The sequence below is a fragment of the Mus musculus genome, chromosome 6, assembly GCF_000001635.26.
Source record: "Mus musculus strain C57BL/6J chromosome 6, GRCm38.p6 C57BL/6J".
In the NCBI taxonomy this organism is placed as follows: Eukaryota; Metazoa; Chordata; class Mammalia; order Rodentia; family Muridae; genus Mus; species Mus musculus.
The window spans coordinates 104779791-104805955 of record NC_000072.6 but is presented as its reverse complement, the minus strand read 5'-3'; the positions used below and the strand labels follow the sequence as shown (position 1 = coordinate 104805955).

At 37.3% G+C, this 26165-nt stretch overlaps 1 protein-coding gene across 9 annotated transcripts in view; it reads right to left on the bottom strand.

Moving 5' to 3' along the window:
- The window catches only part of Cntn6 (contactin 6), a 370745-nt gene that overhangs the window by 57451 nt on the left and 287129 nt on the right, over positions 1–26165 (bottom strand). For all 9 annotated transcript variants that reach the window (XR_003956233.1, XM_011241409.3, XM_006506384.3 and 6 more), the window contains one exon: positions 1510–1637. Coding sequence is in view for 8 of the 9 variants with exons in the window: in XM_011241409.3 (XP_011239711.1) it covers positions 1510–1637 (128 nt within the window). In the remaining variant the exon portion in view is untranslated. The remainder of the gene's footprint in view (positions 1–1509; positions 1638–26165) is intronic.

The window sequence follows — 26165 nt, the reverse complement described above, 5'->3', positions numbered from 1 at the left end:
TGTTATTCAGTGAAACCACGACATATGTCTTGATACATCAAGTCCATCTCTGTCTTAGAAACTGATGACAATACAATCTAAAGGTAATGTCTTTTTGTTTTTGCAAATGTTCCACACTGGTGGGATTTTTGACACATCAATTCTTATCAGTTACATTTTCCCAGAGTGTCTCAGACAATTGTTGACATTATGTTGCATACTTGAGACAAGTTGACAGAAATACCCTACCAGGGATAAAGATAAGTTTTTATTTCCTCTGAGTTATTTTAAATGATAGCTGAAGTTAGTTATTAACTGCTTTTTCTTGAGTATATTTATTTTTTAAAAAGAAAATATGTGAAAACAAAATTGTAGAATCAAATCATTTGGGCCTAATTATCTACATTCAAAGCTTTAGTGGGACAGTCACTTTTACCATCCAAGAGGCATAAATGATAGTAGTGACATAGCTTCTCATAAACATTATTTTTGAGCTGATATTAAATATAAAAACCTTGGAAAAGTAGAGAATAGACAACACTGATACTAATTATGTCCCTTGGTGATAAATGCAGGTACATTTCAGTTTGATAGTAGCTTAAAAGACTTAACAGTGAAACATGTAGTGTTATCTTCTGAAATTATAAAAGCTTATCTATTTGCTAAGAGAGGAATATTGGATGGTTCCTTTGGACAATGTAATTTTATCCTTTTTTTTCTCTTAAAAAATCTGCTTATTAATATGTTTTCACAAAGCTCTGTCTCTCTTTAGTTATATACCAAGAGTTGTTTAAACAAAACAAATAGGTTATAAATTGGTTTGAATCTCACATGCAGTATTGTGGTTTGAATGAGAATGGCCCCCACAGGCATCTATGTTTAAAACTTGGTCCTTAGATGGAAAAACTCTTTAGGAAGGACTAGGAGGTATGGCCATGTTGGAGGAGGTCTATCACTGGGTGAGGGTTTTGGGGTTACAAAAGGCTTGATTCTCAATGATGTGACATTTCAGCTGCTGACTTCCACTATGCCTGCCTGTCTGTTGTCATGCTCCATGCTATGACAGGGATGGACTGCTATCTCATTAAAACAAGAAAACACTCCCTTCTTTTATCAAGTTTCTGCAGGCCTGGTGTTTCACCACCTCAATAGAAAAGTAACTAATATGCAGGGAAAATGTTCATATAAAACAAAGGCACCGGAGAGGCATGTAACCAAGAAAGGAGCTACATGGGAATTTTACTCAAGTGCCCATGGCTCTAAACCCTAAGGCATGTGGGATATTTTTATTATTTCACAATAGGTTTGAACTTTGCAAAGTGACTCATTGACCTTGTTTAACTGCTAAAGTAGTCACATTGACCGTAGCATCACATTCCTAAATGGGACACCAATTAATGAATTATGGTAGCAAAACTCTTAAATAAATGTTGAATTAAATATTCCACACATACAATAATGTTACTCAAAGTCAAGCATTGTGTAGGTGATTGTAATATCCAAAAAGGCCTCCAGAGAACAACAGATTACCTTTCACGACGAGACCTCCACTGCTTTTCCCATTGCCAAATTGATTTGTAGCTACACAGGTGTAAGACCCAGCATCTGCTCTGGTAACATTGCATATCTTAAGGCTGCCATCCTCCAAGAAAAGAACTCTAGAAAGAAAATATACAATGAAAGGTTATTTGATATGAACAAATCATATATATTTACAAATAATGTTTAAATCATGAATATATGATAATATTCATTTTTATTATCATGCTTTTAGTTAGAAACCATCTCAAATCTAAACATTGGCACAAAAGGCATAAGAGTTTGTGTTAACACAGATTAATTATTCTATCACGTGAATGATTACTGTTTATTTCAGTCTTAAAAAATTAAATGACTGAGTCTTTGATGCTCGAACACTAGATTGATGGACGAATAAGGAATGTAGGTATTTGTTATACATTTGGGATAGTCAACTGTCTTTTGAAAATTGAACTTGGATTTGGGAAAATGTAGGCTAAACTTAGCATCTTAACTACTGTATTCATAAACCAAGTCTTATATAGCCCCTTTAATGACCGAACAAGATGTGAACAATGGAAATATTTAGCCCTGCTAGATATTCGAAAGGGTCATCTATATGGTTTTGTGTGTAAGAGCTTCATTTGTTATGTACATCATTACAAAAAGTAGTAGAAGGAGGTATAAGCATGAATTATTCATGTATCACTTAGAATTAAATATTCTTATACCATACTGTACACAAAAAGAGGAACAACTAGTAAGCTTCAATCTTTTACAGAGTGGCCCACATTAAGTTTTCCCTGACAGAAAGAAATTGTCTAAACAAACATCATAATTTTAAAGTCAATAGAGAAAACCCAAGCATGTTCTTTCTTAACTCATCACAAAATATTTTAATTAGCTAGGCATGGTGGTGCACACCTTTAATCCCAGCACTTGGGAGGCAGGAGCAGGCAGATTTCTAAATTCAAGGCCAGCCTGGTCTACAGAGTGAGTTCCAGAACAGCCAGTGCTACACATAGAAACCCTGTGTACTCGAAAAACAAAACAAAATAAAACAAAACAAAACAAAATATTTTAATTAAAGAGACAAAAATGGGGACAAATAAAACATTTTACCAAATGTATGTTTCTATTGCACTGGCATGCAGTTTTCCTTAGCAACATTTCAAAAACACTGTGTAAAAGTACTATGTGATATTCAGAATTCTACTAAAGAAAGGGGCAACAAACTAATATTAGTGACTACAGTTAATGACAAAGGACGTTGGACGATCCTATTTTCATGCATGTCATAACTATTAAAAAGTAACAAAATGTTATTTGTAGAAGTACAAACAGGACAATGTTTCTAATATGTGTATAACACAAAATGGAGCTAATACAATTAATTATCCAATTTGAACCACAGTGAATATAAGCCAACTAGAATTTATATGAAACCAGAGCCTGATGCTGGGCTAACTACTGAGAAAGAATTCCAAATTTCTGTCAGTGAGCATTAAAGGATTTAGAGAATTCTAGGCCAGGTAATTGATGACAGTAGCGTATTCTCCCAGAGCAGATGTGTGTTATATTTCTGACTTATTAGACTCCCAGTCAGTAATCCTGATGTACCTTAAGAATTATAATACCACATCATTGATATAATTACAGAGTTAATCTATTGTACAATGTGCAGGCCTTTTAGTTGACTTAATGAGAAATCATGATAATAAGCAATTCTTTGCATTCTCTAATTCTAGGAAAGAATATTAATTTTTTCTGAAACCTAAAATAATTTAATATTGGACAACAAAGTATTTTATGTGATTATGAGCATCATGCTACTTCTACCTTACAATAAGCAATCACTCCTTAAATACAACAAGAATAAAAATTCAAATACTTCTAACAACTAAGTTACAGTGAATAACTATATTTATAGATTAGGGAAAGGCACACTATGAACTCATGAAATATTTACTTCATGATTTTGGCAACATTTACAGAGAAACACGAAGACTGATATTTTTCTCTCCTTGTTTTGGGCTATTTGCACAGATATATCATCAGGAAAGTTGTGTGTGACATAGGAGTGAAGGGTTTTTAAGTTGTCTACTCAAACTGCACTTAAGTTTCCTTGGAATATAAAGAACAAAGTGCAGACATGATACATATAAATTTCACTACTTGTCAGAAATCAGGAAGAACATTCTGGTATTAAAATGGAAATCTGAATGAGTAGTCAACACTCAATTATAAAGAAGAAAATTAAAGAGTAATATTGTGAATGGCTATATATTTTACAATTTCAGACTTAACGGTACACTAATAATGATACATATCATGTAAGTTAGTCTGGAAAATTTTAACACCATAGAGTTGTGGGAAGGTTTTCAACAAACTCAAAATACATTTAAATCGGCAACCAAGAATGGAATAATGATGACACTTATATTTCTTCGTAGATTATTAATCCAATGTTTTCTAGGGACCTATGTTTGAAGCAGCTTGTTTGGTGTTACAATACTGATTCAAGAAACAAAGACTTAAATACTGAGCATACTATTTTCCATGATATTAGTAATGACTGGTCAAAAGTGGAAGAAATTATGAGCTATTAAGTGTAAATGACTCAGCATAACACCTCTAAGAATTAAGTAAAATATGTAAAAGTGACCAGTAAATTACATATAGCCAAAATCCTCATCACATCTTTTTCTTTAGAACAAGGAACACTTATTTTTACCAAAGCATTCATTCAGTTTCAGACTCTCCAACAGTTTACAAAAGATACAATTACTAACAGCAGCATTAACTGGATTCATATTTGCATGGGTGCTTAATTTTATTTGTATAGAATGAGCTTTAATAGAAGATTTTTTTCTTAATCTGACTTTCAGATACTCCAGCGGTCCCCTAAAATGTGACAGAAAATGTTGTATGTCCTTATGTGTGCAATTTTTAAATATTTCTTAGCTTTTCTAAACCAGCCCTGCTCACAACTCAGATGTAGTTTCCCAGGAGAGTTCCACCTAAGTGTTGGAGTTGAGATCTCTCACTGAAACTGCAATTTGCTGTGTCAACTCTGCTGGCTTCCCTGTGTGTTCCAAGATCTTCTTCTCTCCTCCCCACTCTTGATGGAATTACGGGAACTCAGCTTTTCACATGGGGTCTGGGTACAGAACTCTAACAAAGTCCTTAGACTCATATTAGCAAACCCTTTCCTGACTGATCTAGCTCCGTGGTCCCAGAGTTACTCAGATTTTAACATCAGCCTTAATGTGGCATTCCTCTGTTAGGAAAAGAATTTAGAATATCAATTTTCTATCACTGCAGTTAACTATGATGGTCATACTGAGCTAAGGATTATTTTTCTTTTGTGAGAATATTGTTATCAATGTGGTAAAAAGAATGCACTTTGGGGGTCAAATGGACTATGACTTAATGTAAGCACCTAAACTTAATATTTACATGATAGAGCTGGTTAATACCCTAAGTGTCCAGATCTTTTCAGTGTAGTAGAAGGACATTAATAGTACCTGTGTCTCAGTCATGCAGATTGAATGACAATAATATGTTAAACCACTTAACTGTCTCTGACTCTATTTCAGTGGCTTTTTAGGATAGTTCAGTCACTCTCATCTCTAAGTATGCAAACACTTCCTTAACTTCTTAAAAAATACAACAGAAAAAGAGCAAGTTCAATTCCCAGTTCATTTTTAACATAGGTATCAGTACAGTATATCTGAAGCTTGTAAGTCCATATTTTTGATTGACACATAATGTTTACACAGATTTGTAAGGGAAAATGTGGAAGTTAGATTCACGAATTCACTGAGTGCTAATACATTAATAGCAACTAACATAGCTACCACCATAAAATTTTATCATTATTTTATGATAAATAGATTCAAGTTTATTTCTTCTAATTATTTTGAGATACATAATACATTACTGTTGACTTTTTTCACCTTCATTATTGTGTTATAAAATAACAGAGCCTACCTGTCAAAAGGCAATGCTATGTTCACTGAGTGACCTCTGACCTTTCCCCTCCCTACTCTTTACTCCAGGTTTTAGGTCATCACTCTTCTACTCTCAGTCCCTATGATTGCAGATTTTCATAGTTCACTTATTTAGTGAAAAATGCAGTATTTGTGTTTACCTAATACTTGAAAATATGTGCACTTGTGAGTGTGTGTTTGTGCATGTGTTTGTGTGTGTGTGTGTGTGTGTATGAGTGAGTGTGTGTATGAGTGAGTGTGTGTATGTTAATGCTTTTCAAACATTAAGACAGAAAATCCTATGGCAAGTTGTGCCCTTCCCCAATCCATGATAAGGCTAAATAGACCTTAAATGTTGGTCACAGTTGGTCTTCCACCCCACCTAGGTGGAGTCTTCTGCCTTTCTGCACCTATTATTTCCTCCATGAGCAGACTGCCTGCTGTGCTTGCTTTGTAACAGAATGCAGCTGAAATAAAGCAACTTAATCCAGCTAAAACAAAGAATGGGTCTGAGGGCTATCCCTATATAATAAATACAGTGCTAAATATTAAGCTTGAACAAGAACCTTTTCTCTGATCAAGAACAAGGAACACTTATTTTTGCCAAAGCATTCATTCAGTTTCAGACTCTAAAACAGTTTACAAAAGATACAATTACTAACAGCAGCATTAACTGGATTCATATTTGCATGGGTACATAATTTTATTTGCATAGAATGAGGTTTAATAGAAGATTTTTCTTAATCTGACTTTCAGATACTCCAGCGGTCCCCTAAAATGTGACAGAAAATGTTGCATGTACTTTTGTGTGCATTTTAAAAACTTTCTTAGCTTTTCTAAACCAGCCCTGCTCACAACTCAGATGCAGTTTCTCAGGAGAGTTCCACCTAAGTGTTGGAGTTGAGATCTCTCACTGAAACAGCAATTTGCTGTGTCAACTCTGCAGACTTCCCTGTACGTTCCAAGATCTTGTCTCCTCCTCAATCTTGAGGAACCCATGCTCTCAACATGAGAGACAGTTGTCTTGGCTTCATCCTTCTCTTGCCCCCCGTCCTCTTTCATTTCCAGCCTCCCTTTCAGGTACCCAGTTCATCTATGGCTGCTGGACAGCTGCAGCAGGTAGTGACAGGAGTGGGCATGGAGGACACCATGATACCTGGGGGTTGAAAGGAGTGTAATGCCAAGATGATGCTTGCAGCTGTGACTTACACTCCGTCCTCTCCTCTCTAACACCGTGATATTTGTGTTTGGCCATTCAAAATAGAGTTGTTATAAATATTAGATTCTTTCCATGCTAGCTCTTCTGCCCGTTCTTATGCAGTTCAGTACTCACCTGACTCTTTGGACTTTTGCTTTGTGCAATACTTAAAACCACTGTATACAGACATCTTTTGGTTATGGCTGGAGCTCACTCACTTAAAATCTTTGTCTATTTGGATCCGGCAGTGTACTTTCTGTCTAAACTCATCTATAATTGTCTGTTCCTCGACCGTCTTTTGTTTTGGTGTCAATGAGTCTTTGCACTTCATTTGTGTCTATGCCATTGAAAAGAACACTCTTCCCCTTACATCTTTATTCCCAAGTATCTATTTAATTGGGATATTCATCACTTTACTTAATTAAGTAGAAACATTTAATACCATTTATTAAGTCTAAGTAGTCTAAGTGCTCTTTTATTTTAATCAATTGTACATTATGATGTTTATATTTGAAATGTTGTATAACCTGGTGACTTTAATGACTTTTGCATGTATAGATGAAACAAGGCTATCTGACTGACAGAAGGGAGGAACAGTTAGTATTTTCTATATCAAATTAATCACTTCATTTCATAATTGGTGCCTAAGATAGGGACTAAATACAGCAAAGCTTGCGCATCAGCCAAATGATAATTTTCACTGTGGTTTGTAGAAACAATGCAACATAGAGACATTATGAGGCTAATGCTAAAGTCAGATATTATCAAGTGACAGCATACAATATTTCTACCTTCTGTCACAAGGAATCCTGTGAGCAAATAAAGCAAAGAAAAGCTGTAATGTCCATCAGCCTGATTCTCAACCCTCTGTCTTCTTCCCAATTAGTTATTGCAAAGAAAATAGCACAGACGTACAGTAGCACATCAAATAAAGAATTAAGGATCTTTTATCTAAAGCATGGACATCAAACTCTCAGCACTGGGCAGTCTTTTGTTGTTGTTGTTGCTGTTGTTTTTCTTTCCTTAAACTGAATATGTTATCTATGCTTATGATAAACTGTATAAATATTGACTAACATTAACATGTTTTATAAATACAATTTATTAACATGTAAGAAATATCTAATCACTTACATAGAGAAAACAGACCATTACATACAGACTTTATCCTGAGGTGAAAATGACATATTTGTGTGTGTGTGTGTGTGTGTGTGTGTGTGTGTGTGAGCCTTTCCAAATGTAAGAACACAGAAGATTAGCAATAGCTAAATTTTTTAAAATAAAAGAAATTAGGACATTGAGCAATTATAATTTCTTATTGCTGAAACTAGAGCAATATTGCTATTTTTATAGTGAGATTATTAACTAGAGTATTGCTTCTGGTCCTGTCTGAAGATAATACTGTAGACCATGAAATTTTAATTGACTGTCTAATTTTACTGATATCTGGAAAATGTAAAATAGATTGGAATGAAATGACTTAGATGAGAGGCAGAAAACTCTGTATAAATTTTTACTCTACACAATTCAGGCTCAGAGTAAAATATCCCCCCCAGAGCCCATTTTACATCAAATATTGATATTGCATTTCAATGCTTTTTACCCGATCATTACAGTTAAGGTGTGATGTAATATCTATGCTAAACACATTGCCAATTAATAACCTTCCTTTCAAGAATCCATCACTTAGTGAGCTAAAAAAATGTCTGCAGTGCTGACTGACTGAAAAGTAAATAGGAAGGCAGACATGCATAAATAGACATAAAGGTGTTCTTTCCCAAGTCTTCATGTCAATAACTTAATAAATGGCACTAAAAACAGCGGAACAGAGTGATTATTAAACACCTCTGGCCAGGCTTAAATTTCAGATTGAATTAATTAATTAATCAATTAATTAATTAATTATTAGTTACTACATAGTTTATATTCTCTCATGGGACTATCCATACACTAAAAAGTGAATAAAACTTAAAGACAGATATAGTTCAGTTGCAATGCTGTGTGAAAGATGCGACTGCAATGGGCCTTGGCAAACCGAATGATGCAGGTCATCTCCTGCATGGCACAGTGTACCTGATATCTTTACTAGTATTTGAATTAAGAGAGACATGCTAGGATGTTCATGAACATTTATGAGTGAATACTTTATCTCTCTTCCATTGTTTTAAAATTTGGAAAAAAATATTGGCATATATATGTATATAACTAGACATTCAAACTCTCTCTCTCCCCCTCTCCCTCTCCCTCTCCCTCCCCCCTCCCCCTCTCCCTCCCCCTCTCCCTCCCCCTCTTCCTCCCCCTCTCCCTCCCCCTCTCCCTCTCCCTCCCCCTCCACCCCCTCCTCCTCCCCCTCTCACACACACACACAAACACACACACACACACACACACACACACACACACACACCCTCCTATAATGTAAAGAGTCTTCTTGAGAGTCCCATAGGGGAAGTTTGTAGTCACAGTTTATAAAAAGTATTTTACCTTTTATTTTTAAAAAAGAGCCAGATGAAAACCTAATTGATTTCAGAATAGCCAGATGAAATCTCCTCCCCTCATATGCCACAGTTTTGTTTTCCAAACTGCTTGTCTATACCTATTCATCCTTTAATCCCCAATGTCCCAGAAGCTTGTTATGAGTCTCTCATATTCTCTGATCTTCTCTGGCTGTCATAGGTCCATATATTATGATCTCAGCAGCAAAAGTGAGTTCAAGCAAATGACTTTTGTTTTTTTTTTTTTTTTTTTTTTTTCCTTTGTATACAGAACCCAACTGTTTTCCCTCAACAGACTATCTAGAGACAACTGGTCAGTATGATTTTAAAATAGTTTGTTAATATTTTTTAATGTCCATCAAAGTTGATGTTTTTAAGTAAACGAAATACAGAAAGATATTAAAAACATAGTCAAGCCTCCACATTAAGGGGATAATTTTTGCCTAGGGATTCAATTCCAGATCAAAGATGTTTTTAAAAAGAAGTATCTATATGGAATATTTAATGTAAATCATCAACATTTTAATAACTTTTGAAGCCTTGACATTGTACTAGGATTGATGATCTTAGTAGAGGCGATTTGATAAATAAAGAAAGATGTACCAGGCACATGCAAATAATATTACCTTTGTTAGAGAGAAATGACTATCTGTATAAATTGTATGTTTGGTATGTTTGTGTAGTGTGTGTGTGCATGGTGTGTAGAATTTGTAGTATGCTGTGTGTACTGTGTAGAATGCGTAGTATGTGTGATACATGTGTATCGTATTTACTTCATTCTATATGGCTTGTGTATTTCTGTATTACATGTAGTCTGTAGGTATATATGGTATCTATGGTATGAATGCATAGTATTTTATGATGTGTGTACCATGTGTATAGTTTATGTAGTGCATGTATATGTGTGGGTATCCAAGAAAGTGACAATTGAAAGCACATGATAGCTCCATTTCTATATTTAAATAAATTTTATAAGGTGAAAAAATATCAGGTACCTCAAATCCATGTCTTTTCTATATAAATTTATCCTTATCGTTAAAGACCAAGACTATATGTTTATTAATATAACTAATTAATTCAATATACTAATGAACTTGGAGAAACACTTTTGATGTGCCAGGGTAGAGAGATACCCAGGGGAAGTCCCACCCTCTAAGAGGAGACAGTTTGGGAGGAGAAACACTGTTTTTTTTGGGGGGGGGGTCGACTGGGAGGGGAGGCAGCATTTTAGATGTAAATAAATAAATAAGTAAATATTAGCCATAGTCATCCATAACATGCCTATTTAATAAATGAGCCAGTATCTCACTTGGGTGATGACATTTTCAATGTATTGGAGGATGACCTTGAACTGATGATCCTCCAATCTCTACCTCACCTCCAGATTATATAATTATATCTGTTATTAGCCCTGGTTTATTTGGGGATGTGGATCAATCTGAGGCTTTGATGTATGGTAAATGTAGTAGCTATTCTTGGTTGTCAATTTGACTATATCTGGAATAAACTACAATCCAGAATTGGAAGGCTCACCAGTGATCCTAGTCTGGAGGCTGGGAGATACAAGTTTCTGACCTGGATCTTGGGGTGGAGATCTTGAGGCATAATGGCTATGAGTTCCAGAAGTTTAAGACTGGGAGATCTCTGAGTTCAAGGTCATCTGGGATTAAAGGTGTGGTGGCCCACACCTTTAACCTGGGCTATACCTCCTGCTGGAGACCTACATAAGGACTTTGGAAAAAGAAAGATTTACTCTCTTTCTTATTCGACTGCTTGCCTTGTAGGACTGAGCAACTGCTAGATCCTTGGACTTCCATTCACAGCTACTGCTGATCATTGTTGGGGATTTGTACTACAGATTGTAAGTCTTCAACAAATTTCCTTACTATATAGAGTCTACCCATAAGTTCTGTGACTCTAGAGAACCCTGACTAGTAGAGTAAACAAGTACTCTACCAACTGAGCCAGCCTTCAATATGCTGAGTGATTTCTATGTTTGTAGTTGGTAGCAGAAGATGTGAAAAAAAAATAATTCATTCAGTCTGTGTTGTGGGCTGTTTATATCAAGAAAGTAAAGAATATGACACAACCCTTACCAAATATTTATAAAAGATTTATTCTATTATTTTTATGTTTGTGGGTGCCTCTGTTTGTGGGCATTTGGGTATTCCCACAAATCACACTGGAATTAGAATTACTGTAATTAAACCAGTGTGTGTGTGCTAGGGGTAGACTCTGGTCATTTGAAAGAATAATCACATATAAGCATAACTATGTCTATAGCCCACAAATCTGTTAAATTACCATAGCATAGAGCATAATTGATGATGCCTTAATATTTAACTGGATCACCAAAAGTGTTATGATGCTATTTCTAGTATTTGTTTGTTGTTTTGGTGTGTGTGTGTGTGTGTGTGTGTGTGTGTGTGTGTGTGTGTGTCAATCCTAGCTTTGGGCAAATGGGTTCCTCAGAGCCTGTATATTGAGTTATGTTAGGCATATATGATTAAATGTACTAGACAGTGAAGGACATGAAGAAAGAAGGAAGGGAAACCAAAATGAAAAATCTATTAACAGAGGCCTTGTTAAGAGGAGGGATGCCAAATCAACCTTTGTTCAAGAAGCAGTTTTTTTTTTTCTACAGCTCATGGAAGAAAGATAAACATAACTAAAAACAAAACAAAACAAAACATCCCGATGTTAAGTTATGGGGCAGAGAATGAATCTAGAACCCCACACATGCTATTCTAGGATTGTACCAAAGCTACATCCATATTCTCTATCACTCTTTTTCCAATATTTTTTTAACCAGGAAATTGAGACAGAGTCTCACTTTGCTGCCAAGTTAAATCCTGAACAGATAGTTTAACTCAGGCTGGCTTTAAGGTCATTGTGCAGTTCAGGCCGACTCTGAATTCAACTTTCTCTTGCCTTGGCCTCTTGAGCCAGAATTATAGGACTGTGTGCCCGGGCTCATTTATTTTCTGTAATCTCTTTCTCAACAGAGAAGAAAAATCATACTATGTACAGATTAGAAAGATGAGGATATGCTTCTTATGGACTGATCATCCAAAAACTGATTCAGGGTTTTTTAGAGACGCAATACAAAGATTTTACTGTGAAAAGCATTAATGAAAAGTTAAACCTAGAGGTAAGAAATCAACTCTAATAAATTTTAAATAAGAATTAAGATGTTTTTCTACCTGTATCTAATATTTAATTTTACCTGGTACCTAATATACACATATGTGTGCAAATAGTGAAAAGATTCAAAGTTAAGTCTCTGCTTCAGTGTTCCTAAGTACAAGGGATCAACAACCACTGGACATATAGATTTCAGAATTCATTCAAATTTATCTTTGTATTTAATATACTGACATAATTTAAGCAACAGCTTTGTAGTGTCTAACACAGAACACAAACCCAGATGCCTGGATCAAGACACAAATTAAGAGATGATAGATAACAGAAATTGCTAAATAGCATAATAATTCTGTGTCATGAAGTGTCTTTATCCCAGTGGCGTGCCAAGGAGGGTGTTTCTAGGCTGCCTTCCATAAAATGTAAGAAAATATGATTTAACACCCACTTAACACATCAGATGAAAGCTGGGCTAAACTAACCCAATGAATCATGGCTTAGAAGACCACTTAGCTGTTGAGAAGAAAAGGTTAGATAAGAAGAGTGTCCATATTTGTGGTCATATCTTAGGCCTATCTGAAAGAAGTCAAAAGGGAGACAACACAACCCAGCAAACTGAAAAAGAAAATGGGATATTGCAAGGTGGCAAAGGGCAATCAAGAAACCAAACAACTAACCAAACAACCAAACAACCAACCAAACAAAAAAATAAAACAAGTGAAAATGAAATTCAAAAGAAACCAGAAAAGAAACTGCATGTTTCCCCAAAATGCAAGAAGAGAGTCTACTGAGAAGACCCAGAAACTGGTGCCAAAGGGAATCAGAAGAAAAATGAATACAAGAGACCATGTTTATTTTCTCTTTTACATATGAAAAGATGACTGTGTGTTTTCATTAAGATTTTGAGAATTTTACAAGTGCAAAGTTGTGTCTCTTCCAGTGGAGTTTGACATTGACAAAGTTCAAATATAAATAGATGACTTCATACTGGTGATTTCATCTCTAACATCCTTGGATTCCCTGATATATAAAGGTAACTGAGCTAAAAATGAATGGTTGTTACATATTACCTCTTGGCACTTGGCCTCTATAAGCTCGTGATACCAGAAGAAAAATTCCTAGGAAATGACACTGCTATTTCATAAAGGTGACACTGGAAGTGATGCTTACCAGTGGAATTTCTGATTCTGGATCCCTCTTTGCTCGACTGTGATTATCCTCCTTGGAGACTATGTAACTAGGCTTATAAAACTGGCTGACATTAGACAATCAACATGGATGTGACTTATTATTGTTTGACTATAACCTTAGTACAATTCTACAAATGTTTTACAAAGCTGAGAAAATTCACAGATATGTACTCCATTTCTATATCTATGTCAATATGTCCCTAAAACTATATTGTATATTTTAATAAAATTCACATCCGGGGCTAGCAAGAGAACTCAGTTAGTAAACTGCTTGCCAAGAGAGCACAATGAAAAGAACTGGGCACTGCTACCTGTTGTTCTAGTGCCCACACTAGGGTTACATGCTGTGATGATTTGTATGTGGTTGGTCCAGAGAATGGCACTAGTAGAAGGTGTAGTCCTTTTGGAGTGGGTGTAGCCTTGTTGGAGTAGGTGTGTCACTGTCAGTTGGGGTTTTAAGACCCTCATCCTAGCTGCCCGGAAGTCAGTATTCTGCTATCAGCCTTCAAATGAAGATGTAGAACTCTCATCTCCTCCTACACTTTGCCTGCCTGGATGCTGCCATGTGCCTCCCTGCCTTGATGGTAAGGGACTGAAACTCTGAACCTGTAAGCCAGCCCCAATTAAATGGTGTCTATTCAGAGCACCTAACTAAGACACAGGCAGAAGGGTCCATGGGGTTCTCTGGCAAAAATAGTGAGCACATTGGGTCACACACCCCACTAAGAAATCATGTACCCAAAAATATATAAAGTGTATATATCTTCTGAGGAGTGACTCTTGTGTTTCTCTGACTCTTGCCTCCAAGTGTATGCTGCCCAAATAGATATGAAATAGTACAATTTCATTTACATAACCTATATTTTATACACTTAACAAATGTAAATGAAATAAATACCTAATTAAAAAAAAAGATCTTGACTCTCACTAGCAGTTCACATCAAAGAGAAAAAAAATGCGAAAATGCATTTGCCACATTTGGTGCTAAGCTATTTAAGCTTAAACAAACAAACAAATAAAACAAAACAAAAACCAAAAGAACAAATAGAACCACTGTGTAGGGTCTCTCTCTCTCTCTCTCTCTCTCTCTCTCTCTCTCTCTCTCTCTCTGTGTGTGTGTGTGACTGTTTTCTCTCTCTATTCCCTCTCTCTGTATGTGTGTGTATGTGTGCATTTATGTGTATGAGAGAGAGAGAGAGAGGGAGGGAGGGAGGGAGAGAGACACAGACAGAGACAGAGATTGTTCTTAGAGGAGTTTTTAATTTAACACTGAACAACAACAACACAATGTATGTGGTATTGAGGTCACCTGTAGTTCAACAAATAGGTACTATAAGTCATCAGAAATCGAATTAAAATTCTATGATGTGGTGTTACAATTATACTCAGCCCTGGAGCCAAGGCTTCCTAGAGCAGAATGCCTTTCCATGACTTATTGGTTGCATGACTGACAGGGAGCATGATGTCTAACTTTGAAAATGCTTAAGTTTATTTATACAAAAGATAAATACTATAAATAAATACCTAGACATATTGTGAAAATCACATAAATTGATATATCTAAAATTTTGGCACATCATTTTTCTAGGATGGGATGGCATAAACAGATGCAATTCCCATTATCATTATTCTTGTGTGATGAAAGTCAGGGTCAAGTGTGGGAAGGATAGATTTCTGGATGCGTTGGTTAATTTAATCAGAGGTAGGCAGAACATATATATTATTAAGGATAACTGAACATCCTTTAAGTCATCAGTCAGCTGTTGTATGACTCATGAAATAATTTTAGTCTCTTTTCTTATAAATATAGGATCCTCTGGGAAAGGTGTCTTATCATACGGAAGGAAAGTCAATATCAAAACTGGGAGATACAGTATAACTACTTCAAATGTCAGACTCACTTGAAAGCTGCAGCTTAAGTTCTTCACATAATAAACACCCCCATCTCAATTCTTCTACATGAAGAAAAGTTCTATCCACCCTTCAAGTGACACATCAGCTACCTTCACCTTTTATGGCTTTCTGAACTGCCGAGACTAAATAACTAATGGCATTCTCTGTCTTTAAGCCACTTGGTGAATTTGGCCCATTGTATGAGAATTGTGGTCCTATTTACCCTGACTCTAGACTCCATTCCCAGAATGTTACATAATGTTGGTTACATTGATTTGCTACTGTGCTCATAAATAAGTGAATAATTTGATAAATAATGATATACAATAAGTTTATAGATCTATACTCTATGTCAGTCGATGTCAAGTTCTTTTTTATTGGATATTTTCTTTATTTACATTTCAAATGTTTTCCCCTTTCCAGGTCACCCCTTCAGAAACCCCCTATCACACCCCATCGCCCCCTGCCTTTATGAGTGTTCTCCCCTACCTACCCACCCACACCCATCTTTCTGCCTGGCATTTCCCTACATTGGGGCATCGAACAACCTCAGGCCCAAGAGTCTCTCCTCCCACTGCTGTCCAACAAGGCCATCCTCTGACACATATGCAACCAGTGCCATTCAGAGAACCAAATAATCCTATTAAAAAATGGGGAACAGCCAGGCATGGTGACGCACTCCTTTAATCCCAGCACTTGGGAGGCAGAGGCAGGTGGATTTCTGAGAACGAGGCCAGCCTGGTCTACAAAGTGAGGTCCAGGACAGCCAGGACTATACAGAGAAACCCTGTCTCGAAAAACCAAACCAAACCAAACCAAAACAAAACACAACAACAAAAAACCAAATCAAAACAAAAAAACAACAAGAAAAAAATTGGAAACAGATAATTCTCAACTGTGGAAACTCGGATGACTGAGAAGCACCTGAAGAAATGTTTAACATCCTTAGATATCAAGTTCTAATCCTGGGATATCTTGGTGATTTTCACACCTACTTTGGACCACAAGTATGTGAGAAATGGGAAAGCAACCGAAAAGGACACTGGTTCTCCCTCTAGGACATTAGGCAGACTGATTTTCAAGTGTGTTTCAGGACGGTGTTCTTACATAAAATCATTTGGAAAAAAATAAAGTGACAGTGTCAAAACTAAAAGGGAACCTTTTGAAATTTTTAATGAAAAATGTAACAAATTTATGCGACAGCGTCACTCCTCATCTTGAGCACCGTAGCACAGATGATTTCTACAGCTGGGTTCGAGGAGTGATTTCTTCAACTATACCATAATACACCATGATCTTCTTTGCATTTATTCTTACTTTCTCTCAGAATTAAGACAAAAAAAAACATTTTCCTTTGAAGAATTTTATACTTCAAACATATCCAACAGTCACTTAAAAAGAGTTAATCTAAGAACAAAAGGTCATTTGTATAAATTACACAAATAATTGACCTTTTCTGTCTATAAAATTATGGCTGATGAATATTGATGTGAATTTTGGAGATATAAATGTCACTTAAAAAATGAACACTAACTTGAAAAAAAAACAACAAAAAAATAATGAACAGTAATAGTAAGTTGACATCATTCTAAGGACAATTTGAGTTGTATTTTCACAAAACAAGGCAAGAGGGAGCTTGTGTCTTCACAACAGTGAAGGCAGAAGACTTGGGTTTTCAGTGCCTGGGAGAAAGGAACTAACATGAAGGAAGATTGCCTATTATTAGAGGATGAGCAATTATCAATCTAGCCTCAGTTTATCCTGATGTCTGTTGACTAAGGAAGTTATCAAATTGCAGGCTCCTCTACCCTATTTCATAGTTACAGAATCAAAAGTTTGGGTGCATCTCTGGATCTGCAATTTTCATAAGGTTCTTAGTGTGCCACAACCAAATTCAAAACTTTCTGATACAGCCTTGACGTTCACAGAATCTATATAGTGAAGCTCACAGGTGTGCTCCTGAAAAATTCTGTTCAAGCTTCCAGAAGATGTTATGTGTTTGGTAGAACTTACTTCTCAAAGTTTCCCCTTGATCTAAAAGCAAGAGGAAAACGTTTCAAATAGAGATCCAGAAGTCCAGAAGATAGTAAAGAAACCATACGAACCCATATTTGCAGGCTGGGCTTAAATGCAATCCCCTCCTCTTCCCCCACCCTCTCTCCTCTTTCTGTATGTGTGTGCAGGTAATTATGTGTGAGTCTCGATATGTGTAGTATTATGAGCATGTGTGCACATACTTGTGTCAGTACATGCTCATGGAGAGGTCAAAGTTCTACTATTTGTGTATTTCTCCATTGTTTTCCACTTTAGTCTTTTTTAAATAATGATTCTGGTACTGAACCTGGAGCTCTTGGCTTTGGATAGGCACTACTGGAAACCCCCTGTCTTATCTCCCATGCCCAACATAGTTTTACAGATTCACCCTGACATTGTTAGCCTTGTAGATTGATACTAAGCATGATAACTGGTGCCCTTAGACTTGAGCAGCAAGGAATTTACTCAGGAAGACAGCTCTCCAGCCCTAGGCTCTATATCTTTTATGAATGAAAGCTACTTTTAGACAATAGCAGGCAGGGGCTTCTGCGTGCATAGTATAAAATGGTGAGGCCAGGAGGAATAAAGGAATAAAAATCAGAAAACAGAAGTAAGGAGAAGGTGCAAGATGGACAGGGGTGCACAGAGGATTTTAGCTTATTACATTGTTCTGTGACAAAGGCAAAACTGTCAGATGGCTCTTGACATATCCGACATGTATTCCCTGGGAAAGGCTCACCTTAACAAGGCTCTCAGGAGCTGAGGACGAACAATTTAAAATTTTATTACAAAGAGGCAGCACAGGAGGAAGGCTGTAATAAGCCTGGCATTATGCAGACTGCCACTCTGTCTTAAACATGGGAACATCTGGTTCAGTTGCCTACTTGATACTCATACTACCTGATGGACTAAACAGTATTACATTAAGTAGTTGGTGATACAAAATAAAATTAGGTTTATTTGCTCCCTTCTATTAGGAAGTTCTGCAAGTATCAAGAAGACATACAACAGCCTTTTTATTTTTTTCTCAGCTCTTTCTGGATGATGATTAAAGCAGCAAGGAAATGTGTGTATGGAAGGGTTCTTTTATTATTAAGCTAGCACTTGGGAGACTAGGCAAGAGAAGAACATATATAATAATCACTCAGAAGGTAGTTACTGTAAAATATAGAGGAGCATCTAGCAGTGAGAATCAAAAAAAAAATTGACTCTCTTACATCTATGTAGCCAGATTATTGCTGCCTGCTGCCATACAAGTGAAACAGCTACGCAAAGGTTCTAAGGGGGAAAAAAAGCAATGGTATATGAATGAGACCTTGACTTTAAATAAAATAACTGCTTTTTCCAAGTAATTTACTCAGGAGAAGAGTAAATTCAATATCTCTCTCTCTCTCTCTCTCTCTCTCTCTCTCTCTCTCTCTCTCTCTCTCTCTCTGCCTCTCTGTCTCTGTCTGTTGCTCTCTCTGTGTCCCTCTCTCCCCCTCTTTGTTTGTGTGTGTGTGTGTGTGTGTGTGTGTGTGTGTGTATGTGATACATGTGTGTGTATGTTATTCATGCTTTCAGGCTTTCAGACATGTATTTTCATGTTCAACTTTTCCCTCTGGAGAACAGATAGAGCAATGATTTGCTCAATAGTGGAGAGTGGTTGTCTCGAACAATGCCCTCCCATGTCCCCTTTCTCTTTTCCTCCTCTTCTACAACTTCCTCCTTCCTCTATTCTCTGACATCTTTGTATCCTTCTCTTAATCCTTTTCCACAATTCAGTGCTTTGCCCAGAAAAGAAGTCTTGGTGCTGTTGTAGCAAGATGGAGATAGAGTAGGTCTATTATAAATTTGGTGCTTGAAGACAAATATACAGAATAACCAGAACTTTCAGTAACTGGGTGATTCTGCAACACTTAGTAGGCTTATGTGTTCCTTTCTTATAATGCATAGGAATATATGCAAGGACTAAGGGTGATACTACAGATTGGAAAATGCACATAGAATCAGTGAGTCAATAAAGTTTGTTCATAAACATAGAGTTTAAATAAATAGGTTGAAGTAATAGAAACTATCCCCAAAGGAGCAGATGTTCTCTTGTGTTTCAAGCCTGTGAGAAATGATTGCATTCTGAGAGCAACTACCTCCACCCTGGGACAGAGTTTCTCCTTTTAGGGAACTTGACTGGGGATGCTGAAGTTTCTTTATATAGAATATTTAAATTACCTGGGGGAAGATGACACCAGTGTAATGTGTACTATGTTAGAATATTGATCCTTACTCCTATATCACTATATGGAAAATGTGTTTGTTTTGAAATATATAAAGTGATTATTTTATAATTATTGAACATCCCTCTGGCTGCAGCTCTGTTTTATTTCATTTTTTGTATCATTGGTAGTAATGTAGAAATTCACCTAATTACTTATGGATTCCATTAAGATTATTCCAATAGTAGGACAAAATCAATGTTCTGTTTCTCTTTGTTTTTGTGGTTTGTAGGTCCTATGGCCACTACCACTAATGGTAAGATGATCATGCATATTGTTTAATGTTGCTTGTGAGAGTTCCCTGTTGAGCTGTCTATTCAGCAGGTTAACATCTCTCATTAAATTCAGGACATGATCCCTGAATAGAGGTAGCTAGAACTGAGTAGGCATAAGAGAATGCATTTAGGGCTTTTGATTTCTGTCAGGTCACTGGCTAAGTAGATCTAAGAGGGAAAGAGGTGATTAATCAAACTCAGCAGATGTGGGATTAATTCCCTCACTGACCTGAGAATGCCTTGAAGACAGGAGCTGCATCAGCTTTCACCTTGACCTCGCAAAGTGAGGTTTTGGTTGCTCTTATGTCTATAACTTTACACAGGCATCAATGGAACTGCCCAGAGGTCAGATGAGTGATAGACCTGCTTCCCGAGGTCTTAGAACACATGGAGACTTCCTATCCTTCTGTATAGGCTTTGCCATTTGTAGCTCAGACCCCCTTCTGGGAGAGACAAGTACTATTTTCTCCAAAATGGTTCAACTGAGAACCAGAAAATCGGAAGGATTTGCTAAAAGCTATCAACTAAATGAGAAGTAAAATTGAGGCCTGAACCAACAGTTTTTGACTCTAAATAACTGCAAGAGGAAGCAATTTAGAGAGAGAGAGAGAGAGAGAGAGAGAGAGAGAGAGAGAAAGAGAAGGTTATATACCTGGAGCTACCAACTTGACCACTTTAGCCCCAGGATACAGTGTAGTAAGTGAAATATAATAAGTGTTGAGTGAATATTTGTAGAATTTATGAAAGAAGTAGCAAATGAGCATATTATGGTTTTATTGATGTTCAAAGATTCAGTTAGAGTGCAGAGGGTGGGGGTGAATGAGAAATATAGGCTCAGGTCTTTAAATATTTCACATGGTAGTAGTGTTTAGAGGTAGGTAGTTGAACTGTAGGACTTGGAAGCCTACTAGTAAGTATGTCAACGTGGGCAGCCTTTAAAAGTAAATGGCCTTGACCAATTTCCAGGTCTCCCTCTGCTTCCTAAGTGAGACTGAAGATGTGATCTCTCAGCTTTTACCACTGCTTCTGGTGACATGCCTTTCCCATCATTTTGGAATTTTCTTCTGGAACTGTAAGTCCAAATATACTATTCCCTCAGTGACTTTTGGCCATGGTGTTTTGTCATTGTAAAAGAAAATTAATCTCCCCTGCCACCCAGCAATGGGCAAAGAGATTCCTTGGTGGTGGTGGTATTCTTGTATCACTCAGGGGCAGAGCAGATGCTCGTCTTAGCTTGATGCTGAGCATGGTAGCCAAAGCGGTCTTATGCCTGATAATCATAAAACCCAAATCTATAAATATAAAATAAATCTAGACAGTGCAGCATGAGAGAAGGAAGACAGACAGAGGCAGGCTGCCATGCCGCTAACAGACCTGCCCTCCAGTATGCAGCCTAGACTGGCCATAGGTACCAGCTTGCTGCTACAGCATACACCACCTTGGGCAAAAGGTATTCCCCAGATGCCTGCCAGCCTGCAGTGCAAGCCTTGACAGTGCATGTGTATGTGGTGGTCAGATGGGAGAGATAGAGAAGTCAAACAGTTTGAGCATTACAAAGAAAATTGGAACTGCAGACTCAGAAGTGGAAAGGAGTAGACTTGGCGAGTGGCTAGATCTGACACTTGGGTCTATGGTGAGGTCCCAGCCTGAGCTGCCACTGATGACCATGTCTGAGTCTATGGAGGGATGTTGATGATGTCAGTGGCTCCGAGGACCATTAGAGAATATGGTGGTTTCCCTGATCAGGACAGCCATGAGGGTCCACAAGGATGTCCAGTGTCTGAGCATAACTGGCTCTGATCCTCACTGGATATGTTACTCTGGAGAGCTGGCCCCATCTTTCACCAATGGCAGCACTGGGTTGGGCAGGTCCTGCACCTCCACTGGGCAGTACAGTAGAGCGGGTCCTGGCAGAAGGTGTACAGGAGAATCATTCCCTGAGGGTGAGAGCACAAGAGAGGTTCCCTGACCAGTCAGGCATGAGGTGGTATGGGTATGAGGGGGATGCCCTACCCCTAAGCGCTGGAAGCCTGCAGTGACCAGGAGAGCTGGTACTGTGAGAATGGGAGTGGGGGAACTAGCCCTGTCCATTCAATGGCTTTAGCACTCTGAAGGGCTAGCCCTGCACCTCACTTAGGCAACACAGTGGAGCTAGAATTGATGGCAAAGGCACTGATAAGCCAATCCCAAGGGTGTGAAAGCATGAGCAGGGAAGCTTGCCCTGCTCCCACAGAAGCTACAGCACTTGGGAGAGTGGGCCTCAGTCCATGACTGAGTATATATACTCAGTATAGTGAAGCTGGCTATGGAGGTGTGGTTGGGATGAGTCAGCCTATGGGCATGAGAGCGGGGAAACCTGCCCCCTGAATCCTGCTGATGGTGGCATTGGGTAGAGTAAGCTGAGCAGTGGTGGAGACTTTACCCTTGTGCAGATAATGGAGAGCTGGCAGGCTGAGGAGCTCAGGTAATACCCAGGCACAGCCCGGATCCAGGGCTCTGAACTGGCCCACCTCCAAATCTGTATAATCTGTGAATGATTGGAGCACATGAAAGAGCATGTCCTCCCGAGCGTGGTGGCACATGCCTTTAATCCCAGCACTCGGGAGGCTGAGGCAGGTGGATTTCTGAGTTCGAGGCCAGCCTGGTCTACAAAGTGAGCTCCAGGACAGCCATGGCTATACAGAGAAACCCTGTCTCGAAAAACAAAAACAAACAAACAAACAAACAAACAAAAAAAAAACACATACAAAAAAAGAAAGAAAGAAAGAAAGAAAGAAAGAAAGAAAGAAAGAAAGAAAGAAAGAAAGAAAGAGAATGTCCTGCTGTTCCAAAGCTTTAGGATCTCCATGACACAGGGCAACAATGGGATAACAGGAAGAGTCCCAGTGAAGAACCAATATTGATGGTGTTGCAGAAGTCAGAGGTCTCGAACCAAACCACTGGCTCACTGCAAAGAATATTTGCAAGTGAAAATGATTTGACAGAGAGATAGACTGTAAAAAGTATATTGTGTCACATTATAGCTTCCATGATAAGATGTTTTTGATGCTTTGTCTTTATTGGTCATGCTGTTGCGTGTGTGTGTATGTGTGTGTGTGTGTGTTTGTGGGGGAGGCTACAAGGGTAAAAGATTGATATGAGTGGCAGAGTGATGAGCAGGACAAGGGTCCATGATGTGAAACTCATAAAGGAAAAAGTTACCCCTATCCCCAAAAAAAGAAAAGTAGCTGATATAAAGGTGATATAATGGGCATCCCCAAAAAAAAAAAAAAAAAAAAAAAAAAAAAAAAAGTAAAAGAAAAAGAAAGGAAGCATTTATTACCGGAAATAAAAAATATGTGCTCCATGTGTTATGTTCTAGCTTGTGTTGAGTGTTCAGACTGTCAGGTTGAGGGAACGAAGGAGGCCCAATGTCTTCTCGGGTTTTCCTTTTAACGATAATAAACTTTGAATCCTCCCACCTGCATTGACAGATGATTCTTAGAAATGATCCTGTTTAGCTTAGGAATTTACACACCTGAGTAAATCACTAAGCTATACATGAACCTTCAGTCAACAAAGAACTTACTATGTTAACTAGAGGAGAGCTCATTTTTGTTGATAGTGACCACATAATCAACACACAGGCAGTATTTATGTGGACATAATAATCAATAATTAATTAATACAGCTTAAAAGAAGTAACACTAGCCTGGTGTTTTCCCCCATCTTTCAGGCTCATAGAGAGTGATGAGAAGGTCAAAGTTCAATGCCTTGACTTCTGTCCAATTTATGCATTGTTACTAATTCTGTGGTATCACTAAAAAGAATGAGACAGACATTGTGTAGCCCATGTTCTCAGGGAGGGAGATTTTTCTGCCTTCATAACTCTTATAGTTGAGACAGAAATCTCCAAGTAGCCAAGACTATGGTGGTGCTATATAAGCTGATAAGAAACATGTTACCTATATTAAGAATGGTGCTTGGTCTGAGATCATGGATTCATAGATTAAAACACTTGTCATCATGACTTCAAGCAAGGGATGCTTCAGAGTATTCTCCTTTCTCTCCAGACTGGTAAAACTGCCTGGATATAGAAGGAGAGAGTGTGGTTCCAAGTCTAAGTTTCTTCACCTGCAGGGTCTGCGATGGAAACTCTTGATTCACGAAAGAGGAAAGAAATTGTCCAAACGTATATATTGTCACCACATTTTGGAAGTAGGCAATACAGTTTGATTACTTTGAATGAGCTTTTAAAAATTTCTCTCAACCACCTTCAGGTAGTTACACTTTACTGGCAATAGGAGTTAGGGATAATGAAATTTCAAACAAGACAGTGCCATATGGAAGTTCTATACAAGAAGCCTAAATAATAAATAAATAAATAAAATCTGTTTTTCACACATCTATTCTCAAGGTCAAGAACTAAAAACTTCTATTTAAAATCACTGGGAATATCAAACATTTTATACTTCTCTTTCATTTCATTTATGAGTACAAGTGAGGCATTTATTATCAGATATATGGGAAAAGCCTAAAGTATATTTTTTCATACTTTTTTTGTTAAAATGTAATGATCAACTTGGTGTGAGATTAAGAATGTGCAACAGGATTCTGTTATCTGTCTAAATTTAGGATGCGGGCTTGTACAAATTTGAAAATGATTTAGAAAATCTGACATTCCTCTTTAAGTCAGACTATTCAACAGTGTGTCTACTTACACAATTAAACCTGATTTTAAAAATCTAATTTAAAAATTATCTGTGAGCATCCCTTATGTCTAGTATTCTGTTGTTGGTTCTTAGACAATGTCTTTCCAGTTGCCTTGAAAATCTCTCTCTTCTCTCTATCTCTTTCCCTTTCTCTCCCTCCCCCCTCCTCTGTCTCTCTCACATACACATACATACATAGGCAAAGACATATAAATCGTATAATTTTATTTTTATGTTCTAGTTGTAGTAGTTAATTTGTGATTAATGTAATAATTTTCCTCTGACAACGCTTAGAACGTTAATGTTTTCTTTTCACGAAGTCATCTTCCATTATGGTAGCCATTTTGAAGTTAAATACAATTATTTTGCTAGAATTTGTCCTGTATCCAACAATGGTTCAGCTCCCATCTCATGGTGAGGCTGCTAGTTCAAAGAAGGATCTACCTTATACTTGATGTGTTAAAAAGAGAGAGGATCAGAAGCAATTTTTAAATGATATTTTTAAAATTCATTTTACATCAGGAGGCCTATTGTAGAAAAAAAATCTCAAATGTACAATCATAATAAAACATTGCAGGATTATAATTCAAATTCTTTGCTATAGGAGAAAACAGTAAAATCCACTAATCCTAATGGTCCCTTCTCTTCCAATTTATTTTCTTCACCTTTTCCTTTCTCTTCCCTCTTTTACCCCACTCTTTCTCTTTTCTCTTTCTATATTACTTTTTTTTATCTTCAACTTATTCGAAAATCTCTATGACAAGACCACATAAAACACCATTATGCCAACACAAATGGCAGCATGATACTCTGTTTTCCAATAAGCAGCATGAAGTCACACTCTTAATGAAACCAGTGAGGTCAGAGGCAATAGATGGGACAGGGCAGTAAGCCTGCAGAGATATGATGTCCTACCGAGCCAGCTCTGTGCCCTTTACAAATTATTTCAGTATTCATTATACCAGGTAGACATAGATGCCTGTAATTACTACATCCTGCTAGGGTTCAATTATTTCCTTTCTTTTGTTTTGTTTTTGTTTTTTAGAATGCATACCCCAAACTTAATTTGTTTGCTTTTTATTGTTAAAATGTGTAATGAAATCATTGAACTAGCAGATGTTATTAGGAAGGCTCTTTGTAGGTTAAGAGGCCACAGAAATCATTCCTTTCATTACAGTCAGGAGAGCTGGAATCTCTGAGCATTAGTAACTGCTACAAGGCTGAGACTGATTCTGTTTTGGGCAAATGAAAGATAAACAATAACAACAAAATGTTCCTTATGCGCTTTGGGTTTCTTTCAGCACCACCTCCAACTTTTGCAGTTTCTCCAGAGAGCTTTGTCTTCTCTGACACCTGGTGCTTTGGCATTTTAAGGTCATGGAAGGTCTCTGGCATCTCTTCCTGCTCTACAGGTATAGAACACAAGAAGCGAACCACCAAAAAAAAAAAAAAACCTCAAAGAACCCAATCAAAAAAATGGGGTTTAGAACTAAGATGAGAATTCACA